General features: G+C 43.1%; 1 protein-coding gene across 6 annotated transcripts in view; it reads left to right on the top strand.

Moving 5' to 3' along the window:
* PIGN (phosphatidylinositol glycan anchor biosynthesis class N) overlaps nt 1-20,842 on the top strand; it is a 167,608-nt gene extending 146,766 nt beyond the window's left edge. For 4 of the 6 annotated variants that reach the window (XM_030552252.1, XM_030552249.1, XM_030552250.1 and 1 more), the window contains 2 exons: nt 1,914-1,966; nt 20,455-20,842. In XM_030552252.1, coding sequence (XP_030408112.1) covers nt 1,914-1,966; nt 20,455-20,578 — 177 coding nt within the window. In that variant the 3' untranslated portion in view covers nt 20,579-20,842. Of the gene's footprint in view, nt 1-1,913; nt 1,967-2,362; nt 2,431-20,454 lie in introns of all 6 variants that reach the window. The other 2 variants (XM_030552254.1, XM_030552255.1) reach the window with 2 other exon arrangements.
* The last annotated feature ends 3,495 nt before the right edge of the window (nt 20,843-24,337 follow it).

Below are 24,337 nucleotides of genomic sequence, written 5' to 3'. Positions count from 1 at the left end.
CCACACAGTTAGTAGAGGTAGCATCCAAATTCTGAGAAGTCGTCAAAAGTATTGGACGTACTTATTTGAATAAGGAGTTATTTGCTGAACTTGCATTATAAATGCAGTATAAATACAGCAGTTTTTCAGTGTGATCCTTTAAATGGATTGAGTTCCTTACATACCTCACTTCAGGGAGAGTATCGAGAATAATTATTCAGTTGTGCTCTCTTATGAAAGATTTTAAAATACTCACAGTTGTTAAAAATGTAAAGTAGCTTTTGAGTTTATTTTTTTAAAGGTTTGCTGTACTCAACCCACCAGCTTTAAATGCTCCTTTTCAGATGTGGAGTCTCTGATTTTAATCTTCTGCCCTGATTTCTGTCTGAAATAATCTTTAAGAAACTAGTTTAACCTAAGATGTACATCAGCTAATTGCTAATGTTTTTTGTTGGTCACTAAAGATTGTTGTGTGTGAGCAATGGGAGAGAGGGCTTCTGGTCACTGGGAGGCGAAACTAATCCTTACCTGCCCTAAATCTCTGCTTCTGATGAATCGTGCACCGCCGTAACTGAGAGGACATGACCCACTTCTCCATGCTGCCATTTCCCAACTTGTATCTCTAGCCTGAGAGTCACTAGGGAAGGACAGGTCACACGACTGTCTAACTGGTAGGAAAAGGGGAGACCAGGCAGCCAGGGCTTGGTAGCTGTGTGAATCAGGCCCTGGGATGAAACTCTTTAGCCACTCTGTGGGGTGGAGGAAGTAAGGAGGAGAGGTCAGGGCAAGTTTTTTTTTCTGTTGCTTCATAGGGAGTTGGGAGGATCTTGGTTTTTCTCCTGTCTCTTATTTTGCGTAGGGGTAAAAGATAAGGAACAGGGTGACATCACATTAGGTGTGAGTGGGGAAAGTCAGAGGGACTGAGGTATCTCTGTATCTCACAGCGGACAAATATACACATTCTCTGTGTTGTAAAACAGCTTTTCAAACATTTTCACCTGTGACCCCAACATGACACACTTTTTCTTCTGTTACTCTATATCCCAGATCCCTTTAGACTCCATCCCAGAATCCTTCTTGTTGTTTCACCCAAATCTCCCACAATGCAATGTATAGTAATGGTTAATTATTTAAATTTGGTAGTCATGGCCAAGGGTGGGAAAATATTGACTTTTAGTCCATATAAAATTGATAATTTCACATATTAAACAAAAAACAGAAGAGCATTATATATGTGTGTTTGTATGTGTGTATGTACATATACACAATGAAAAATTATATGAGTTGCACAGTCTTCCCTGCTGAGTATCTGCTTACCCTAATTAAGTCAACTGTTTGCTTTATGGAGGTGTTCTGTAAATCAGGACAAATTTTTAAAAAAATCTATTTTATGTAGTTATATGGCTTCAATTACATAGTAGCTGAGCGCCTTGCACTCTTCAGTGTAATTTATCCTCACAAAATACCTGTGAGGTAGGGAAGTACTATTATTCCCATCTTGCAGATGAAGAACTGAGGCACACAGAGAGACGTGGTCATACACGATATCTGTGCTAGAGTCCCTGTAAAACAGCTATGCAGCCTATCCTGAGGTCACTGCCAAATTTGAGAACCAGTGTCCCAAACAATAAAGTTGTTTGGGGGCTTCTTCTCTTGAAGAATGCTCTCTATTAGAAATCCTTTGTACTCCTCAGAGCACATCTTGATAGAACTCCTCAGCCTTTGTTCCTCTTTAGCTGTTTATATTTGATTCCACTAGCTCCTCGAATATTGTTTAGTTTAGTCCAAATGAACATTTCTTGAAAGGTCTTGCCCTTGTTCCACTTGAAAAGTTAGAAACCTGGAGTAAACAACCTGGAAACATTGGTTTTAGTCTTGTCTTTCAAGTTGTGCAATGTTTATATACTAAACAACATTATTTTCTTATTTCACAGCACTTCTTCTTTTTGGTTAAAGATTATGGAAGCTGGCTGGATATTGGAACAAGGTACAGTATATTTGCCTCCAGTGCTTTTTTAAAAGGATAGCGTCAGGTTGGTAGGTGCCAAAGATTTAGTCAGTTATTATTTATCTGTTAGTATTCCTGCAATTCTTTCCAACTGCTTTGCCCTTCTCCCCCAAGCAAGCGTTTCATTGCTGCTTTCCTCAGTTCTAGTAATGTCATCATCCTAGAACTCATGTTTAATATTGGTTAGCATGGCAAAAAATGAGTTGTTTTTTTTTAAATAGAAGAGTCATGGCACACAATTTTTAAATTCCTCTTATTTATAGTTGGAAATTATAAGAAGTTAAATCTTTTATTTTACAATAAAAATTGTTAAAAATCATTTAATAGTTGGCAACTATTTAAAACCCCATACGCTCCTTCACTGTACATTTATAGATCCAAATTTATGCAGGAATCATGCTGGAAAGGATGAAAAATACCATGGCATTTCATGGAGAAGAAAAGTAAGTCACAGTTTTTGTCACAGAAATCAGGGCTCTGACTAATATAGGCCCCCCCCGCCCCCAAGTCCTCCTTTGTGATGTATGCTAGTCTCCCCAACATAGACTCCAGTGCAGCGTAGGGGCCACGGAGCCTTATTTGTGGCCACTCCTGCAACAAAAAACCAGCATACACAGAATGGAAGGAAGTATTTCATTAAGAGTACAAATTTCCAATGTAGACTTCCTTAGTGGTATTAGAAATACCTAAGTAAATCATGGAAATAGCTTGTTAGTCTGTCTTTAATAGAAACTATGTTGCATTATAAACCCTGCCAATTATCACATGATACCCTTGTTCAAATAAAAGTTGAACAGTGACCTATTAATATTTTGCATGCCATGTCAAGTATATTAACTCTTGTCCTCCTTCCACCTATTTTCGGGCTGTTTGAGCCTTTGCTCTTAGCCACATTTCCAAAGTTCCCAATGTGAGTAAATTGCAGTAGATTAAATAGTGGAAAGAGTATTTTACCATCATACTTTCATATTCATATATATCTATTGAGTAGATGGTCTCTTCCTTTTGTCTTTTAACTTCACACGTGGACTTAGAAATGAATTTCTAGAGAGATGTGAAAGACCTTAGCGATGCCCTGTTTATGGCAACAAGAATGTTAGTGTCATAATAAGACTTGTAGGATTCAGTGAGGAAAAGTGTAGATTGTTTTGAGTGACCAAAAAAAACCAACCTCTCAAAAATATGAAAAGTCAATCACCTTATTGTTTCTATGTTCTTCAGAGCATAGCATTTAGAGCTGTTTCATGTTCTTGTACCTCTCTTAGCCCGAATCTCTGCTCTGCCATGTTATATTTGGTGCAGGAGGTGAGGGGTGTCATCCGGGAGCTGATTACATACAACCTGTATTCTGCCCCTTTGTGTATACATCCTGTGTAATGAGTGAGTTAAGAGTCCCGTGGAAAAGATCATATGTGGCCGTGTAATTAAAGATTGTATCATAAAACATATTCACAATGAGGCAGAATGCACAGGCAACCTTAAACTTTGCATTTTCTGACTTTTGAGTTCTTGGCTTTGCAACCTAAATTACATTTTTTCAATTTAGTTTTTTTCTATGTAACTTCCTAAGGGTTTTAAGAAAAAAGGTGAATTATTATGTACAACTGAAACAGTCCCCCAACCATGCATCGTCAGTGGTGTTTTGAACCCCGAACCTTGAGCACTGAGGATAGACCTCTGCCACTTGAACTACAAGACTAAATACATGAGCAGGAGAAGGCGGTTATTGCAGAGAAGGGTTGGATGACAGGGGCCACATGCTGGGTTCAGGAAGACTGCCAGGGAGGGTTGGGAAGGAGGATAATTTGCCTCACTTTATCCCATCCCTCCCTCTGCAGCTGCTTTGGTAGTAGCATGAACCTAGCCTTGGAACATCCATGTTCACTTATTATTTGGATGCTGCACAAATTTTCTTGAGAAATGCAAGTGTGACTAGATAAATCATGATTTTCAATAGTTTATATCCCTCAAAACATGGATAGAAATTTATGTGACAAAGAAAAGACTCTTCTCTAACCTGAGGGCTTTACCCCCTGTCAATTTCAAAGGCCTTTTGCAAACTATAAGGTATTGGTGCTTCTGAAAAAAAAGGTTGCAAGAATCTTCTATAAAGGAAAGTGTTAGGCAACTATATAAGGGTCATTATTAGCTCCTCCTGTAATTTTTGTCTGTGGCACAAGCACAAAGAAAAGCTTGCAAAATTTCGCTTCTTTTTTTCCCAACCAACAAGCTCTAATGCAGAGTAATTGCTTCTGAGGCTACAGCAGATACAACCAATCTAGGGGTTGTTTGAAGGGGGTTGGAATGACTGTCAGAGGGAAACTCTTTCAGGGAGACCCTAGGGAATACCTAAACTTGGAGAGAAAGCTTTGTGTGAGGTTCATGTTATGTCACTGTTATCTGAGTTACCAATAAAGCCAAACCCCAGGAAGAGAGTGAGTGTGGCCTTTATACGGTATGTGTACGTTTGGAGAACATCAGCATAGTTGTAATTATTTCCCTTCAATCCCATCAACATTGTTGATTTGCCAAGAATATTATTTTTATTTTAATTCACAAGTCAAATCAGCACCCTCAAATTATTCAGTCTTCCCTAATCTCCCTCCAGTTTGTCCATATCCCTTTGAAAGGGAACTATCCTGAACTGAGTCCAGTATTCCAGGAGTGGTCTCACCAGAGTTCTTTAGAAAGAGACTGCAGCATTGCATCTCTGTTCAGAGATGAAGTGTGTGCGCCTGAAATTGCATTTGTCTTTTCTCTTGCCATATCCCATTGCAGATACTATATCCATATCAGATTTGCTGGCCACTATCACACCAGATCTTTTTCAATATCAGTTTCCCATGTTTCTCCTCCCTCCCCATTTTGTACCTATGGTTGTTACTCCTTTTGATCTGAACAGATAGTTAAAGTTGGAGACCTGTAGACTGTTCCTAGAGTGATAAGAAATTGATCGAGTTTGCATCAGGCAGAATACCAAAGGCCTGCTTCTCCAAACACAGGAGGAACCTAACACAGGAGATCGCTTCCTTGCTCATAGCACCAAACTCTTTGAGCCAATATTCTGACCCATAATATCTCTCTCGGCTTCTTCTAGGGCCACACACATTCCTTCCAGGCTGTGTGTGCTTGGCCTTTTTGTTCTCATCTAGTTCTGCCTCTATGTGGACCTTCAGCTTAAGCTTCTGTCTCTCTGTGTCTTGCACAGACCCTGACCCACAAAAGTCCCAGTTAGTGGATGGCTGACACATATCCCCTTTGTCTGAGGTGAGACCACTCACAGCTATCTTAAATGAAGGGTGGAGGTCACAACAGTTTAGTTGAGGTTTAATGAAACCCACAAAAAGTACATAGGTATTAGCTTGAATTTTCCCGAACGGCAAATAATTTTATCTTTGTCCTATCAGCATTTCTAACCTTACGATGTCTCTGTCCTTACTGGTGTTTGCATCCTCTACAAATTAAGTATCATTTGTGAATTTAACTAGGCTGCTGTTTTTTACTCCCTTCTTCCAGATCATTAATGAAGATGTTAAGTGACAGCAGACCTTCACATTGATCCCTATGGCACAATGCTCAGTAAATTGTCAGTTTCACAGATTCCCCCTGCTCAGTAAACTGTCAACTACCTTATTTGTTTACTGTCTTTTAGAAAGTTTCCGTTTTCTCCTTTAATATTCAGATCCAAGGTGATTTGAATTTGTTTTGCAAGGAGGATTTCATAGATTGTTTTTTTTTTTAATTGGTTTTACTAATGTAAAACTTTGAAGCTATCCCGCAGAATTCTTAACAATAGTTTCCTATGAAAGGCTCTATGATCTGCACAAGAAGGGTTATTTAAACCCTACACCCCAGGAATTCTGAGATATTCATATACTGCATAATATGCATTGGAACCCTCATTACATTTTTTTTTTAAAGTTCTGCCTCTAGGAAACTACAGCCTTTTTGTGCCTTTTCATGTATTTGCGTCCTGATCTGTCTACAGTGTGCACATGTGAAGTTTATTCTAACAGATTCTCATATTTTGAATAACAGCCTTACAGAGAGAGTACAGAACATCTCCATTTTTTAATTCTGAATTGCAATGAGAATGTCTTAATGTTTAAAAGGCATTCACCGACAGTATGCACAAATAGCTGACTATTTCGATAGTCAGGAATAAAAGAATAAACCACTAAATCCCTTTTTATATGAATAGTTTTTACAGATACACTGTACAGCCACTCCCTGTTTTTACAATAGTAAAACTGAGTTGCCAGAAGTTACAGAAATAGATATAATTTAAACTCTCCTGCCGCAGGTTCAAAATCCATGGGGCATAGATGCAGTTCAGAAAGCTGTTTTTAGGTCTCCATGAGGGTAGCTAAGGGGCAGTTCTACACTTAAAATGCTGCAATGGAGCAACTGCACTGCTAACGCTTCAGTAAAGACACTGCCTATGCTGACGGGAGGGCTTCTCCCATCAGCCTAGATACTCCACCTCCCATCAACGTAGTACTGTCTACACCAGAGGCTAGGTCAGTTTTACGGCATCACTGAGGGGATGTGGATTTTTCACACCACTGAGCAACGTAGAGCAAAGGATATGTCTACATTGAAATTAAAAACCCCACAGCTGACCAGTGTCAGTTGAGTCAGATTTACAGGGCTCAGGTTCTGGGGCTGTTTAACTGTGGTGTAGACATTCAGCTCTGGGACTATCTCCCCCTGCAACAGTGTAGACATATCCTTAATCTATGGAAGAGCTGTAGAAGTGGCTTTAGTGCAATAATCACCAACCATCAATAACAATCGACTAGTCGATCCTAGAGGATCTCCCAGTCGATCACAATCTCCGGTGGTGCACTGTGGCTTCCGCTAAAGCAGACTATCTGCCTATCCTGGCCCCACACCACTCCCAGGAGCAGCCAGTGCTGCCCCATGGCCCCGGGGGGAGGGGACGCAGGGGTTTCCCTTTGTGCGCTGCTCCTGTCTGCAAGCACTGCCCCTGCAGCTCCCATTGGCTGGGAGAGCTGCGGAAGTGGTGTTTGCAGAGAGGGGCAGCGCATGGAGCCACATTCCCTCCACTGTCCCCCCCCCCCAGGGGCCACAGGGGTGCATTGGTCCCTTTCAGGAGCAGTGTGGGGCCAGGGTAGACAGGGATCTGCCTTACCCTCACTGTGCTTGCTGCTGACCGGGAGCAGCTGGAGCTAAGTGCTGACCAATAGGAGGCCACACCCAAACCCCCATCCCTGAGCCCCCTCTCAGAGCCAGCACCCAACCCCCCTCCTGCAGCCCAACCCTTAGCCCTGAGCCACCTCCCGGAGTCAACACCCCATACCCCCTTTTGCACCCTCAACCCCCTGCTGCTCCCCAAGCCCCAGCCCTGACCTCCATCCCAGAGTCAGCACCCCATATCCCCTCCTACACCCCAACCCCCTGCCCCAACCCAGACGCCACTCCCAGAGCCAGCACCCTATATCTCCTCCTACACCTCAACACTCTGCCCCAGCCCGGAGCACTCTCCTGCACCCCAACTCCCTGCCCCAGACTTGGCCTGGAGCCCCCTCCCACACAGGGAAGCCCTTACCCCTAGCCCAGAGCCCACACCCCCTCCGGAACTCCAACCCCCTGCCTCAGCCTGGAAGTGAAAGGGAGTGAGGGTAGGGGAGAGCAAGCGACAGAGGAAGGCGGGGAATGGAGTGAGTGGGGCAGGGCTTTGAGGAACGAGTGGGGCCTCTGGGATGTGGTGAGGTAGATCCTGGTTGCCCTTATATTCAAAAAGTGATCTTGGGCTTAAAAAGGTTGGAGACCATTGCTTTAGTGGAATTCCTGTGCTTTTAACAATTCAGTAAAATAGCTAGCAGATGTCTATGCACTGCACTCACTGGTGTGCATAGTAAAGTAGTTGTAATTTTGGAAATTCAAAACTCTAGACCTGATTATTACAATGAAAGTTTTAAAATGGGAAACAGGTGAAAGGAGTCGGAGACGGTTTATCAGTAGATCTCTGAAACAAGAAAACCCTTGTGGTGAACTTTGGACCATCACTAGCTTATGGTGAACATTTGGTAGACACTGGCTTTGCAATTCATTTCATGTGAAATGGGAGTCCCTTGGGGTTGGGGGAGTGAGTGGGTGGAAGGGCCAAAGTAGGTAAGAAGCTGAAATTGTGGTAGGTTTAGAATCCACAATCATGGTCTGAAGTAAGGACCTGGGTCATTCCCATCCATATGTTAAAAATGTGTCATGTAGAAACTTTTAATGACCAAAAAAACTGACATCCCTCCTTTCTATCCATTTGGTTTATTTTCATTAAAATTCCAGTTTTTGTATCTTTTATGTAAGGCCTATGCTTTATCTCTCCTACTACCCGAGATACTGGAGTCAGCTGTTTTTGAGAAAAAATGCTGCTGTGGCTGCCTAACGCTGTTCTGAGCAGGATGGGTTTTCTCCATTTGTCTCTTTTCTTCCTTTTTTCCTCCTTGTCTGTATCCTCTCCTCTTCTACCTTTTGTTTCCTTCCTCATTTCCCTGCATATCTCTCACCCCTTACCTTATCCATCTCTCTGTTATATGACAAGAAGAAGACAGACTGTTGAATAACACCTGTTGTGATGAGTGTCTCCTTTCTAAACTTTCTAGGGCAACTGTGTGCCCCTTCCTGTTACCTAGACTTCTGCCCAGCCCCAGCCTTGGTCTTCAGCCCTGATCATCACATTCCAAGACACTCACCTTTATATTGAGAGGGCCCTCCTTACATCATATTGTCCTTAGCCCCATTTGTGTTAAGCCTTTCCTCTAGACATCTCTACCCTTTTTTCCATTGCCATGACTGTATTCCCATCCCAACCCTTCTGTCTAGACTCCTCTTCTTTTTAAGCATTGCCCCAACTTGATCCTGTCCCATTACTATACAGCAATGCTGCATACTATTCCCTTACACATATTTAACTTATAGGATCTCTCACCTGAAGCCCAAAACCCCACAGTTATTTTTCTGAATTACCTTGAGCTCAGATAAAGTAATTTTGTATTAGCTATTACCAGTCATAGATTGTAACCACAGACTCAGTCAAGGATGTGGCACTTGAGCATGTAGATATTAAGACTTTCCCCACTGTCACAGCTTGAATACTGCCTTTCACTCTGAGAGTTTTTCTTCCTTTTTTAAAATAACAGCATTATCCCAGCATTAAACTAATTTTCCAAGCAGAGCTGCCTCTGCATCACTGCAGTACTAGTTGCTGATATCCTCAGATATATTCGCAGAGTGCCAGTATGTGATAACAGTTGGGCTAGCATTACATTTAATTGGCTAGAGCAGTGCACTGTATTTGTGGCATGATTTTTTCCTCTTTCAAATCTCTGATATTTTAGCTAAGAAGTACAGCCATTCAGTCAGTGTAGTGCAACATGCAAGGAATGGATATAGTACTACTGTGACAGTCAGCAGCGACTCCCTAACAGCTAGTAGCCTTATAATAGCTGGCAACCATTAGGAGAAATTGGATATCTCACAGACACAGTAGCCTGAACTTTTGAACTGTCTTTCCTTATCAGTCTTGAGGCAGTTGAAGCTGGTCCTAAGCTGGTTTTTGCTGAGCAGATTGCAGAAGTACAGGGTTTGCTAACCACCAATCAAATGCTAACACGACCGAAGCCTGTGTGTGAGTGTGTATAAAAAATTCTTGATTTTTGTATGGAGTAGAGTTTTTTGTACCAAGGTACAGAACTCTCCTTTCTTCTGCAGAATAAAGCAACCTTTCCTTATCCCTGTCTGGCTGTCATTGGCTCTCAGCTAGGCAGACCCAACATTTCGGTAATACTACCTACACTTCCTTTCTTTATAAATGCATGAAGGAACCAATCTCTGGTATCTTTTAAAGGGCTGGCACTATGGAGAAAAGCAAGCAGCTAATACCTTGCAACTGTAGTTTGACTTTATCTATTGCATTTAGTAGTCATGTGTGTATTTCAAAGATAACTTGGAAAGAGTCATTCATCTGTAGCCTAGAAATGGTGTTAACTAACAGTCTCTTGTGATGGAAAGGAACCAAAAAAAAAATCATTTTTTTGTGACACTAGTTCCCTTGGAGACAAGTCCTGGTCTGGTGTATGCAGCTATGTGATAGTATATATTTGCCTCTTATTGCCATTTAAAGTGACTGTGCTGAGTCAGCTGATGTTGGAAAGGATGGTCAATCCCAGAGCAAAGAGGGAGAGGGAGGCATTATTCTTCACTCTCAAGTCCTGGACAGGGAGTTTCTTAGAGGCCTGGAAGTTCAAACAAATGAGCTTTCTGCCCCCTCAAGCAGCCCCCTGTGTCCCAGTCCCTCCCATTCCTTGTGCTGAGCTCATTTATTTTACTGCAGTAAGGCTGTAATAATGCCCGTGGAGCTGCATCTGGGCAAGAAAGGAGGCATCCAAATTATTGGATACAATCGGTATCCAAGTGCCCATATTATGAAAAGTAGAAAATATTTTAGGCAGGTGGCTATTACTGTGTCAATCCTTCTCCCCTCTCTCATTATTTGTCACCAGGGATACGGGGATCCTTCAGTTAGATTGTGCCTTGTATTCTGTTTCAAAGCTGTCACCTGGGAGTGACTGGAGAATCTGTGGTGTGCAGCGTTTCTCCTTAGCTACATATCAGTCAGTTCAGGGAATTAATATCCTTTGCTTCCGCAACATCATCTCTTAGCAACCAGGTGTGTCAAAGCCTCTGACTCAATCTTTGAGCAGTAGGGAAAAATAAAGTGACTGCATAAGTGCAGTATTGCCATCACAGAGCATTGAGAAATCGTGAATCAGGCTCAACACAATGTTGAAATTGGCTTAAAAATTATTTCTGAAACAGCAAATCTTAGGTTTCTTTATGTGGCTTCTGCAAGGGCTAGAAACTTTCATTTATCTTTTCCATGAAAGCCAAAATTCTCACATAATCACAAGACTCCAGGGGCTAGGGCTTTAAGAAAATCACCTGAGATTTGTGATAAAATCACAAGAGCTGGCAACACTAAAGTGCTGTAGAGCTATCCCTGATCAGGATTGTGCCTATATCTGGCAAGGACCACACCATGGAGGCAGGTAGGGCTAGGATTCAGCTTTTGGTTCATAATGTTGAGAAAAGTTGTTTTCTTGCTTTTTATGTGTGATTGTTTTGCTTTTAATTACAATACTTTCTTTTGCCACACTGAAACTTAGAACAAGTATATAATACAGACAGACGGATTAGTCAGGGTTAGAAGTTTCTCCTGAGAAGGAGTCATGTTATCTGGATATTGCAAGTGTTCCTGTGAACGGCAGAGTCCGAAGTGTGCTGACCGGGATGTTAAGTAATGCCGTGTGCACTTTGACAAAGCAGATTTAACATTATCAGCTTCTGAACTTGCACATTCTCTGTAGAAGCATAGCAGGGGCATAAAACATGTAGTATAGTGTCTGTTTAGCTAAAATGGGGGATATTTTCTTTCAGAGAAACAATATGAGACAAATGGCTCCTCGTACATAATCTAAACCTTCAGTGAGTTACCATTTATTTCCCTTTAGGAAGTACTTATATTTTAATTACAGTATGTGCGATTGGTAGCTTGCACAAATCCAATCTGCAGTTTTATGAGGCTTTAAAGTAGGGTGCTCAGTTGGACTATGATCACTGAATCCTCGGCTATATGTGCTAGTTGATTTTTTTTCATTTATACATATTTTGAGCAATATAAAGTCTAGCAATTATTATCTCTTATTTAATTGAAATGCAATAGAAAAAAATTGGTATGGTAGAAGTTGGATCAGTTTTGGGTAGACCAACTCCTGCATTCATAGCCTGGTGTTTGTAGATTTTCCTTGTCAATGGAAACCTTGGTAATAGTTTTATTCTTCCATTCTGGTCAGTGTTCAGGCTTTCCAAGTTAAGATCCAGTGTTTCTACACTTCACAGAACTAAATTATGCCCCACTGGTTTCAAGTCTTGAACTGAGGTTGTCAAAACCTTGGGGGGAGGGGTGTGTCTTAAAGATTGATTGCATCAGGATGGTGAGCCTCACTGCGCTTTCACTGCTGCAGTGTCAAATAAAATGAGTCCTTAGGCGAAAATTCCAGGTCATTAAACCTCCAAGTGGGCCATGGAATCCTTTTTGTAAATAAACTCAGACTTCATGGAGTTTGAAGTTAACCTGCCCTTTCTGAAGAACCATCTGTGTTGAGAGATAGAAAGAGAGAGATGGAGAAACAGATGCACCAGGAGGTATGGACGTCTATAAAGACAAAACACTAATGTTTTCAGTAGTCCTTTTGCAAAAGTATTGATGTCTCTGAATACCATAGTAAGCATAGATGAACAGTCATTTTTATAAATCCTTAGTTTGAAATGTTAATGAGTTTAGAAAACTCATCACATCTCTTGATGATTGGTGGTTTACCTCAAGAACTACTACACTAAATCACTGCCTGTCACTGTTACTATAGTCTTTGTTCTAGATAACTAAAACTCAGCTGCCATAAATAGCCATATAACTAAGGTCTGTGTACTCAACGACAATCTGGCTTTAACTTTTGCACATGGATCTGTAGCAAACTAAAAGTCCTGCAGCCACTTCACTTAGAATTAAAAAACAATTTATTATAAATGAATAGCACCATCAGTATCAGAGCCTTTATTGATTGGTAATAAATTTAGTGTATTTAATACTGTCTCCACACTTCCAGTGTGCTAAAGATTTTGTATTGACAACCCATCATTTATCATAGTACTTGCCAGAGGAGAAGCTGGAGGATTTGGTAACTGAGTACAAGACAGTAGCTGGGGCATTTGAAATCATGCAAGGTGAGGGAAGTTCTGATTGTGTGATAAACACAATCATAGCTGGATGCTTCTGCTAAAATGATCAGCACTGAGTTTAAGTGCTGATGCTTAAATTGTCATCTTTAGGTTTGAGTTTAATATACTGTTGAGACCAAAAATCACCTCAGTGCCATTGTTTGACTGTATAAAGCAATGTTTATCACTTTACATGTGGTTCATTTTGAGGTTTCCCTCACAATAGTGAGGATAAGAAATACAGTTCTTCGAGCAGTATCCTTGTGGGTGCTCCACTTCAAGTGTGCCTGCGCCGTGCTCCTTTGATCAGAAATTTTTAGTAGCTGTGCCCGTTTGGCCTGTGCATGTACTTTGCTCCCTGCGCTGAGGCTATATGGGGGTGTGCAGGCCAACTGCTCAAAGTTCTTTCTCAGCTACCTTTGACCTGAGACAGACTCTCCTGTGTGCCTATTCTCTAAGACTTAGTTTTTTCTCAGATACCTTATAGTTTTTTATAGTGTTATAGTTGGTGGAACAATTGTTCCTGTTTTTTTCTTTCTGAAAACAAAAACAAAACTTTTCATTCACAGAGATAATTATATAATTAGGAGATTTTTTTTCTTCTAAGGGTTACATTTTTGTTAGTTTTGCTCGGAATGCCAGGCTCTCCAGGATTCAAGAGGTGCCTGTCCTGTTGGGAGACGGTTTGGATAAGTGACAGACACTCCACTGTCTGGGTGATACTCATATCCCCAGTAAGTGCAAGATCTGCACTTCCTTCAAGGGTAGATCCTGAAAAAGTAGAGAATTAAGTTAAAACTCCTAATGATGGATCAAGCTTTATGTCCAGCTTTGGATCGAGAAGCAGAGAATCACCTGTACATAGACCGGCCAGTTCAGCTAGTGCCTGGTCTCCACTGATGTCTCTGTCATTGGAGACTGGTAGAGAGGTAGGTGGTACTGTGGAACCAAGTACGTTTACGTTACGAAACTCCTCATCTACATCTGCCACTAAGCAGAAGCAGGTCAGGAGTGTATCTTACAAGAAGGCTACAAGTAATTCAGATCCCACGGGGCGTTCAGTGAAGACTCTGAGGCCTGGTCTACACTATGCATTTAAACCGATTTAACGCCGCACCCGTCCACACTACGAGGCCCTTTATATCGATATAAAGGGCTCTTTAAATCGGTTTCTGTACTCCTCCCCGATGAGAGGAGTAGCGCTAAAATCGGTATTATCATATCGGATTAGGGTTAGCGTGGCTGCAAATCGACAGTATTGGCCTCCGGGTGGTATCCCACAGTGCACCATTGTGACTGCTCTGGACAGCAATCCAAACTCGGATGCACTGGCCAGGTAAACAGGAAAAGCCCTGCAAACTTTTGAATTGCATTTCCTGTTTGCCCAGCGTGGAGCTCTGATCAGCACGGGTGGCGATGCAGTCCCAAATCCAAAAAGAGCTCCAGCATGGACCATACGGGAGATACAGGATCTGATTGCTGTATGTGGAGACGAATCTGTTCTGTCAGAGCTCTGTTACAGAAGATGAAATGCCAAAGCATTTGAAAAAAATCTCCAGGCTACACAGTGCTGCGTGACAAGCGTAACGGAAAGCCAAAGAATCAAATGGATGCTCATGGAGGGAAGGAGGGGGTACTGAGGACTCCAGCTATCCCACAGTCCACAGCAGTCTCTGAAAAGTATTTGCATCTTGGCTGACGTCCCAGTGCCTGTAGGTTCAAACACGTTGTCCGGCGTGGTTCAGGGTATAGCTCGTCAATTTACTCCCCCCCCCCCCCACGTGAAAGAAAAGGGGAAAAAATCGTTTCTTGACTATTTTTAATGTCACCCTATGTGTACTGAATGCTGCTGGTAGACGCGATGCTGCGGCAGTAAAGAGCAGTATCCACTCCTCTTCCCTTCCCGGTGGCAGATAGTACAATATGCTTGATAGCTGCTGAGTACTCCTGGCTGGCCTCAGGTGAGGCCGGCCGGGGTGGGGGGGGGAGAGGGCAAGGTAAAAATAGGAATGATTCCTGGTCATTCCCAGTAGATGGTACAGAATGGCTGGTAACCGTCCTCATCATAGCAACTGGGGGCTGAGCTTCAATCAGCCCCCTCTCTTTCATGTGTAAAGAAAAGATTCTGTACTGCCTGGACTATCATAGCAGTGGGATGCTGGGCTCCTCTCCCCCGCACCGCGTAATGTCCTGCCTGGACTGTCATAGCAGCTGGAGGCTGCCTCCCCCTCATTTTATCTCACTGACAAGACACTGTTTCTTATTCCTGCATTCTTTATAACTTCATGACACAAATGGGGGGACACTGCCACGGTAGCCCAGGAAGGTTGGGGAGAAGGGAAGCAACGGGTGGGGTTGTTGCAGGGGCACCCCCCGTGAATGGCATGCAGCTCATCATTTCTGCGGGATCTGACACGGAGCGGCTGTGCTCTCTGGTTCTCTGATACACTGGTTCTCTAGTACTCTTGCCCCATATTCTAGGCAGGACGGACTCCATTTTTAGATACCATAAAGGAGGGATTGACTCAGGGAGTCATTCCCAGTTTTGACTTTGCGCCCCCGGCCGACCTCAGCCAGGGGCAGCCATGATAGCAGCAGATGGTACAGAATCGAGAGATAATCGTCATCTCATTGCCAGAACAATTGGTACGTCTCATTGGTACAGAACGACTGATAACCGTCTCTGCTATCATGCAAAAGCAAGTGAATGCCGCTGTGTAGCGCTGCAGTATCGCCTCTGTCAGTGGCATCCAGTACACATACGGTGACAGTAAAAAAAAAAAAAAAAAGCTGAACGGGCTCCATGGTTGCCGTGCTATGGCGTCTGCCAGGGCAATCCAGGGAAAAAGGGCGCGAAATGATTGTCTGCCGTTGCTTTCCCGGAGGAAGGAATGAGTGACGACATTTACCCAGAACCACCTGCGACAATGATTTTTGCCCCATCAGGCACTGGGATCTCAACCCAGAATTCCAACGGGCGGGGGAGACTGCAGGAACTATGGAATAGCTACAGAATAGCTACCCACAGTGCAACGCTCCAGAAATCGACGCTAGCCTCGGACCATGGACGCACACCACCGAAGTAATGTGCTTCGTGTGGCCACGTGCACTTGACTTTATACAGTCTGTTTTACAAAACCGGTTTATGTAAAATCGGAATAATCCCTGAGTGAGGCCAGTACTGCAAAGGCAAAGAGGTGTAAATAATCTAAAACAGACTCACTACTGAGTTTTATACCCATACCCAGAGTGGCAGAGACAGGCTAGAAAAGACCAAGCCCATCCCTGAACAACATTCAGTACTCATAAGAAAATTAATGATACCAAAGACAGCTCACCTACCTATGGTACCAAGGGAATCCCATACCAACCACTCAGTACCAGCTGCATCAGTACTGAAGCCATCTTCCACAGGTTCCCACTTGGTCCAGTCTTTGTTACTATCAGTACCACAAGAGTCTAGGTATCTTAATGGTCTGATGATATCTCCTGAGCCAGAATTTACTCTCTTAACAAGTGTTGGGGATTTGTCAATGTCAAGATTTCTAAGTCACCAAACCCTCTATCACGTAGAACACCACACTCACCCTCAGCTACTCTGCAAGCCAAAGAGCTATCTCCCTGCTTAAAGAATGCGGAAGAGGAGTCATCAAACTCTCAAATTTCAGTGTAGGGCTCCCTTTCCTATTCTAGGACACCTCACTTTCCCTCCTATCCTGACATATTCCAGGAGGAGAAACCTCAGATGACACTCACATGGCAGGAACAAAGATGGCTGCCTCCACCTATGCCATTTGTGCCTCCTCAGTGGCCTTGCTGGGCTCCATGGGCATGCTGTCACTAACAAGCTACACTGAGGTCCTCACAACACCAGAAGGTACAGAGAGGAGCCCATTCTCCTGAATCCCCTTTACCATCACCTGTGCCAGAGGAAGAGACCTTTGAGGAGCAAGAGGCAAGGGCCGATAAGGCGGTGACAACTCTTATTAATATTTCCTCCTCATCTCCTGATGAAGTTATCATGTCTCCACCACCTTTTATTGCAGATGAGGTTAAGCAGTTTCAGGATGCTGACAGACGGCAGAGTCCCTTCGAGGGGGTTCAGGAGTAACAACATAAACTCCTAGATATTTGACACACTTCGACATCTATGAAGATTGCTATTCCAGTGAATGAAGCTCTAATGGAGCCTACTATGATGGTTTGGAAAACCCTGCTACCGCACTGTGTGTGTGCAAGAGAGTGGATAAAAAGTATTCTGTTTTAGCTAGGGAATTGGAGTTTCTGTTTTCTCACCCAGCTCCAAATGCCAAATGTTGGAGACCATTAATAAATGATGCAGACAACATAACTCAAAGTCCAATCTGTACATAAAGGAACACAAGAGGCTTAGTCTTTTTGGTCATGAACCCTGCGCTTCAGACACATGTCAGTTCAGGATAGCAATCCATCAAGTGTTCATGGCCAAATATGACTACTTAAATTATAACATTCAATTTTTTTATTGAGCATCTGCCAGAAGGACATCAGAACCAGTTTAAAAACATTATTCAAGAGGGTCAGTTCCTGGCAAAAACATTGCTCCAGGCCTCCTTAATTGTGGTAGATACTGCAGCACAGTCTATCTCCACTGCAGAAGGCATGAGAAGAGCATCTTGGCTACAAGTGTCAGGCTTTCTAAGAGAGGTTCAGAGTACTGTCAAATACCTCCCCTTTGATAGTTGCAAGCTCTTGGAGTCAGTGGATACATCTCTCCACACTTTAAAGGATTCAAGAACCATACTGGAATCCCTAGATATTTACACTCCTGTAAATAAAAGGAGACTTAGTAGGTCCAGATGGCAAAAAATAGTACATCCAGCCCCCTAGTCAACATATCATAAACCCTCTGTACCCTCAGTTAAGAGACGAAGATATTTAAAAAAGAAACCTCCTTTCATCTTCAGCTACATCTTCTCAGCCATCCATGTCCTCCAAGCAACTGATTTAATGGCTTGGTGAAGAGTCTCAACCATCTAATGAACAAGGTCTTACAGCTGCAACATCTAACTCGATTTCCTTCCTTTCGGATGCTATAAGACCTTGTTCATTGGTTGGTTGAAACTCTTTACCAATCCTACTCCATGCTTGGACTTGAACATAGTATTTAATTGCCTTATGAAACATACTTTTGAGCTACTAGCTATTGGTTCTCTATTAGATTTATCAATAAAGGCAGCCTTTCTGGTAGCAATCATTTCTGCCTGAAGGATGGGAGAATGGGGGCTTTAATGGCAACTCCCCCCTTATATGGTATTCAAGACCTCTCATTTACAGGCATGTCCAAGATTGTTACCTAAGGTGTCCACAGAATTTTATATTAAACCATTCATCTCCCAAACAAAACTGCACTGTACTGTATGGTTCCATACTGTATTCCATACCCTAGGTATCAGGAGGGCATTAGCCCTGTACTTAGATAGGACCGAACCATTTAGAAGATTTAGGTTATTTGTATCCATTGCAGACAGAAGCAAGGGTTTGGTAATTTCGAAACAGGTTATCAGAATGGATTTCTGGTTATATTAAGATTTGTTATGACAGAACTCATGTTCAAGCCTCTTTGTGAGTGATCTGTCTATAGCCTTACTTAAGGATGTATCAGTTGCAGACATCTGTAGAGCAGCAACTTGGTCATCTGTTCATATCTTTTCTAATCATTATGCTTTGGTACCTGCGGCAAAATCAGATGTTGCTGTGGGCAATGAAGTTCTCTCTTCTGTATTGTATCAGAGGGTAGCCGTGTTAGTCTGGATCTGTAAAAGCAGCAAAGAATCCTGTGGCACCATGGCACTAGGTGCCACAGGATTCTTTGCTGCTTCTTCTGTATTGGACTCTGCTCCAAATCTCTCACCTCCTGAATAGGTGTACTGCTCTGGAGTCACCGGAAGTGGAGTACCCCCAGGGGGGACTACTCAAAGAAGAAGGAGAAGTTACTCACTTTGAGTAGTAACTAAAGTTCTTTGAAATACGTGTCCCTGTGAGTGCTCCACTACCCATCCTCCTTCCTGTCTTCTTCAGAGTCTGCCTTGTGGGTTTTTGCAGTGGAGAAAGAACTGAGGGTGGTTCGCCCATACAGCCCCAAATAGCCTTGGCATGAGGCCCGGGGTGCATGCGGGCTGAACAAGCACTGCTACCAAAAATCTCTGGTCACAGGCACACCATAAGTTGAGTAACCACAGGGACACACATCTCAAAGGACTCCAGTTACTACATGACATGAGTAATCTCTGTTTCTTTGTTTTTTTAATCATGAGAACTTAGATTCTGGAGCACAGTGCTGTAGCAAGGGCTGGATTCTACAGTAAATTCCATGACTATGGAATACACAGAGCTGTGCTTATAATCCTGGGGAAAGTACATGGAGATGGCCACATCAGATTCCCAGCTTCTCCCAACCTGATTAGTATTACAGTAGCATCTGGAGATCCCAACTGAGATAACAATCCCATTGCATGAGCCCTGTGCAAACTTACAAAACACTGCCTGCCTCAAAGATCTTACAATCTAAATAGACAAGACAGGCAAAAAGTGGGAGGTGACGTGGTGGCACAGAAAGGTGAAGTGGCTTGTCCAACATCACAAAATAGGTCAGTAGCAGAGCTAGGAATAAAGACCAGGTCTCCTGGCTCACTATCCAGCACCCTTTGCCCTCAGCCACACTAGTTCCAAAATACTGGGAAAGTTTGACTCTTGATTCAGGCTTCATAGTTGGCTATTGTTTCCCTAATGGACTGACTCCAAATTCCAGATCTGAGCTCCTGATAATTTTGGGAAGAGCTGGATTTGAATTTAGTAACCCAAACCCAACTGTGTTATTCAAGATGTAGATCTAGAATTGCTCACTGTGACTGATAGTAATCACCCCAGACATTTGCAGCTGTGTGGATTCCTTAACTAATGTCAAGACTGCTTAAATCTTTTTAAAACTAGGGTTTATCTTCAGTTAATATCTTTTTATTCCTTTTCCAGCAGATTTTCCCCTTTACATGTTTATTTCTAGCTCTGATACTATCACATATATGCGTGTTAGAGGTACAAAAAGAGGTGAGCAAGGGTCTCACTTGGCAAGTAGCCAAGGACCTAAATACAAATTTTTAAAAATCTTAAATGCTATCAGAAGTATGAAACCTGCAAGAGAGTTAATGGAATGATTGTGCAGGAAAAGAACACTGGAGAGATGCTAAACTACTTCTGTGATGAAGTTTGACACTAACCAGTGGGGGAAATGTCTTCAAAGAGTAGTTCTGGGTTAGGTAATAAATATTAGGTACTGTTAAGTTAAGGAGTCAGAACAAAGTGATGATTTAAATTGCAGTGAGTCATCAGAGCTGTTTAATGTTCATCCAAGAGTGCTGGAGGAACATGAAAGTGAAGTAGATGAGCTACTAATAGGAATATGAACCAAAGGGTAGCCAATTTCATATATGTAGATAAAACATCTCTCTTAAAAATACACTATATCGTCTCCTTAGAATTGTTCACCTCTAAGCCTTACTAAAAATACATAGTTGGACCCATAATTACGTAATAAAATTGTTACCAAAGCTACTTGACTAACTCAGTTTTCCACTACAAAAGTTTAAAATATGTTTGTTTTATTTGACCTGTAACATTCTCTGTTGCAGCATTAGCCACTATGTCCTTGTGATGGTTTTCACCATCTTCATCATGCTGCTGAGTGGACTGGCCCAGCTGCTCACTACAAAGAGAATTGAACTTTGGGGAAGAACTAAACGACATTCCATGTGACAGAGCTACGAGTGTTGTTTTTGTTGTTTGAATTTTCACCCGTACTGTGAGCCAGTGTCCACCTGTGGAATGTAAATAGTTAATGGACTGGAGTGCCAAAATCCTGTTGGGAAATTTTCTACTTTCCTGTGACTGAGATTATGCTTGGAAATTGACATTTTGAGATCAGCTGGGGTAAAATAGTCTTAATTTTATTCCTTAAATATATTTTTTGCAAATAAAAACAGTGATTAAGTCCTGGTTTAAAACATCAGGAACCATCTTGATTGTATTTTTCTTTTACTATAACTCATCTTCCAGCGTTTATATCACACACCTGCAAAATCTTGGCTCTCATCCCATGCCTAGCACAGTCTTTACATAAGAGCCTTACAGAGTCAAACACAATAAGGTAAATGTGAACAGACCAGTGCTTTGATATTATACAGCATAGAAGATATGCATTGGGGTAACTGAGGTCACCTCAACTTTCACTAGCTGTGAATGTGTGAGAATAGGTGGAAGCAGCAATTTGGAATTGGTAGTTGTTGAGTTGATACTCACTTTTCATATGGTGTCCACTCTGCCACTCAGATGTTTCCTCCTCTGCGAACATTTGCAATCAGGTTGTGCACAAAATGATCACCTAGTTAACAGCTATGCAAGACACCAACACAAAGGCATACCACCAAGTATGACCATGAGACATCTTGAGTGCATAACCAGACAGAACCACCTAAATGCTCTGTCGTCATGGGCTCTCTATAGTACCCGTTTGTTTCAAAGCTGCTGTTTGTCACATAGGAACTGTCCTGTGACATTCCTCCTCCAACAGGTAGACCCCAGGACCACAAAGTAACCAGAATCTGCACCTGGGCTTTATCACCCATTGATCTCTGTTATTGTATGAGTCAAACAAGAGTTGTATACATAGCTGTCAGAGAGCAAGGTATCTTGCCATTACAGTAGCTTTCATATTTGAGATCACACATAACATTATAGGAGGTCTTGGGGATTATCATAGATTATTAGTGTTGGAAGGGACCTCAGGAGATCATCTAGTCCAACCCCCTGCTCAAAGCAGGGCCAATCCCCAAATGACCCTCTCAGGGATAGAACTCACAACCCTGGGTTTAGCAGGCCAATGCTCAATTATGCATGTCTACACACAGTACCAATAGAATGGCCTTCAAATAGAACACCCCCACAGATTACAAACACACATTTTCTTATTAATCCCAACACACAACAGCATCATTGACAAATCACACTACAGGATAGCACCACATCACAGCTCTGAGTTGCAGCCAGAACTCACAGGACCCATAGCAGATGCATGCCACAAACAGTGCTGGCAGCCAAGACCAAAGTATGCCAGACGTTCATCCTGGGGGCAGTTCCATTACCTCACCCCCAGCTATCTGGCACTTGGCTATGGCAATGCAGCCATCTATGACTCTGGAAACTAGTCATCCCTGCAGGAAGGCTGGTTGGGAGTAGCCAGCTACAAACATCCATTTGCTTGTTGAGTGCCACTAAACATTTTACCGGAGGCCTGCAGTCATCTGTATGACTTCAAAAATGCCACTCAACAGCAACAAGATGCTGGGGATAAAGAGTTTCCAGGGATGACCACTGATCTGGTGACTCCATCAGGCATGTCCCCACCACACAATCAAAACAAGGATGCAAGTATAGTCGGCCAGTGCCCCAGACAACACTCTATGTACAACAAGGACCAGACAGTGTATACAAGGAATGTGTTGAAATGCCCACCACAGCTAGCTATTTCACACAGCAGGGTCGAAGAACAAGAAGCAGGTGTGATGTAGACGATGGCTAGATGTGGGAGCCCCCCCCCCACACACGACTCTCTTGATACGCTGAGCTGCTGCCCTAGAGGGCTACCCCACAACAGCCACTTAGCACATCATTTGCAGGGACAGACAAGTGAACAATCTAGTTGTATAAGAAGAGGCACTACACACAACCATTGTCCCAAACCAAGCCCTGTCAGACATGCCTACCGAGGCATCACATGGCATGACAATGACATGAGAACTGTGTCCACAGCCCACTTTCCACTCCATCTACGTCTGGACCGCCTTGCATGCCGCAGCCTCCATCTCCAGGCCAACATTCTTTCCATGGCCATTGTTACGGTTTGTAACAGGCCAACTTAACCTGGTTACTGAAGAAATTTTTCCAGCTCACCTGTGCTGTGTTAACAGCCTGGATGGGGCCTACTGGAGGGCAGCAGGAAACTGCAGTCAAAGGCAGGGTGAGCTCAGGAAACTGCAGGGAGTGGGAGAGGCTCCAGCCAGGAAGATCAGCCTCCTGGCTTTGACGATGCAACTCCCCAGATAGGAGGAACTCTAGTCAGGTAACGCCTGAGAGTGATAAAACCCAGCTCTAGGGAGGAGGGCTGGGACATGCTTACCTAAGTGGAAAGGAACACTGAACTGGGGTTGGGGCCTGGAGAGCTAGTATGTATCCAGAGGACTAAATGAATTGGACCTCCAGAAGAACTGAATTATCTTTGGATTGAGTGAGTTATTTGGGGGCCCTGAAGAAGAGGAAACTGAGGCATTGGCCTCTCCTGGCCCTCTTACATGGAGTATGCTTGCTAACAGCAGCAGCTCTAACATCCAGCCCAGCCACTTGCAGCAGTGTGATGTGAAGGAAATGGGTCAGAAATAGATGATAAAGGAGCCTGAGACAGGTTAGTGATGTCTCCTGCTTTCCTCAGGCCAAAGTGAAATGTGATGAAAGCAGCTTCTTTAGGCATGGTAGAGAATAACATTTGTGCATGGCACAGCCAAGCTGGGGTTACACCTATCCAGATGAAAACGATGCAGTTAATATCCATTGTTTCAAGAATTCAGCTGGGGAGACAGTAGGCTAGAGCTCTAGTAAGCTATCCTGTCCCCCAGCGGTTAATAATACTGATAATAAAATGTCATACACACCACTATGCCCAGTGACACTACTGGGCTATAATTATTACTTTATAGACTACTGCTGGTGTAAATGGATAGTAATGATAGTCATAAAAACACACACATATAGGTGGTTGGAAGTCATTAGGAGGGGAGAGTTGGAACCCACAAAAAACTAGAGTTGTGAGGTTGAACACGTGCATTCTGACTATAGGCTCCATGTTATCTGCTTCTACATGTGGCTATTTGCATTCCTTTGTGTGGAAGTGGAGTGGGGGACAATGGGCATAGCAGAGCAGCCGCAACACGCATGGTGTGTTTCTCCACCACTATTCCCCTGCAAGGACCTGAGTGGCTACTTGCATCTGCCATTCTCTGGCTGGGTGATGATGGCAGTGACCTGAGCTGACATGTCCCTGTTCTCTGCCAATCTCTTGAATTTCTCATCCATTTGTTAATTCCCTTTCTAGCACACTCTCTCTGAGAGCATTGTACTGCGGTTCCCATAGTGACTGGCTATGCTACTCCTGTATCTTCCCATGGTGGGGCTCTAGCAGGAGTCTTAGCCTGCACATTTGGATTTACTTCAGTTCTGAGATGGTGTAAATTCTCCAGCCCAGCAGCTTTATGCTGCCAACTGGGCTATGTGCCAAGGTACTTTCTCCCTTCCCTGTGGGGCGAGTTCCTCTCCTTTCCAGAACTAAACAGTCCAAACTAAAGAGTCCTCCCAAATTTGCAGTCCAGCCAGCCAAGAAAAATCGCATTCTTAGTTGAGCCCAGCCTTTCCTCCACTCTGGGTCATCCTTTCGCCTTTCTCCTCTTATGCATAGCAACTGAGGCT

The sequence above is a fragment of the Gopherus evgoodei genome, chromosome 2, assembly GCF_007399415.2.
Source record: "Gopherus evgoodei ecotype Sinaloan lineage chromosome 2, rGopEvg1_v1.p, whole genome shotgun sequence".
Taxonomy (NCBI): Eukaryota; Metazoa; Chordata; order Testudines; family Testudinidae; genus Gopherus; species Gopherus evgoodei.
This window is presented reverse-complemented; position numbering and strand designations above follow the sequence as displayed.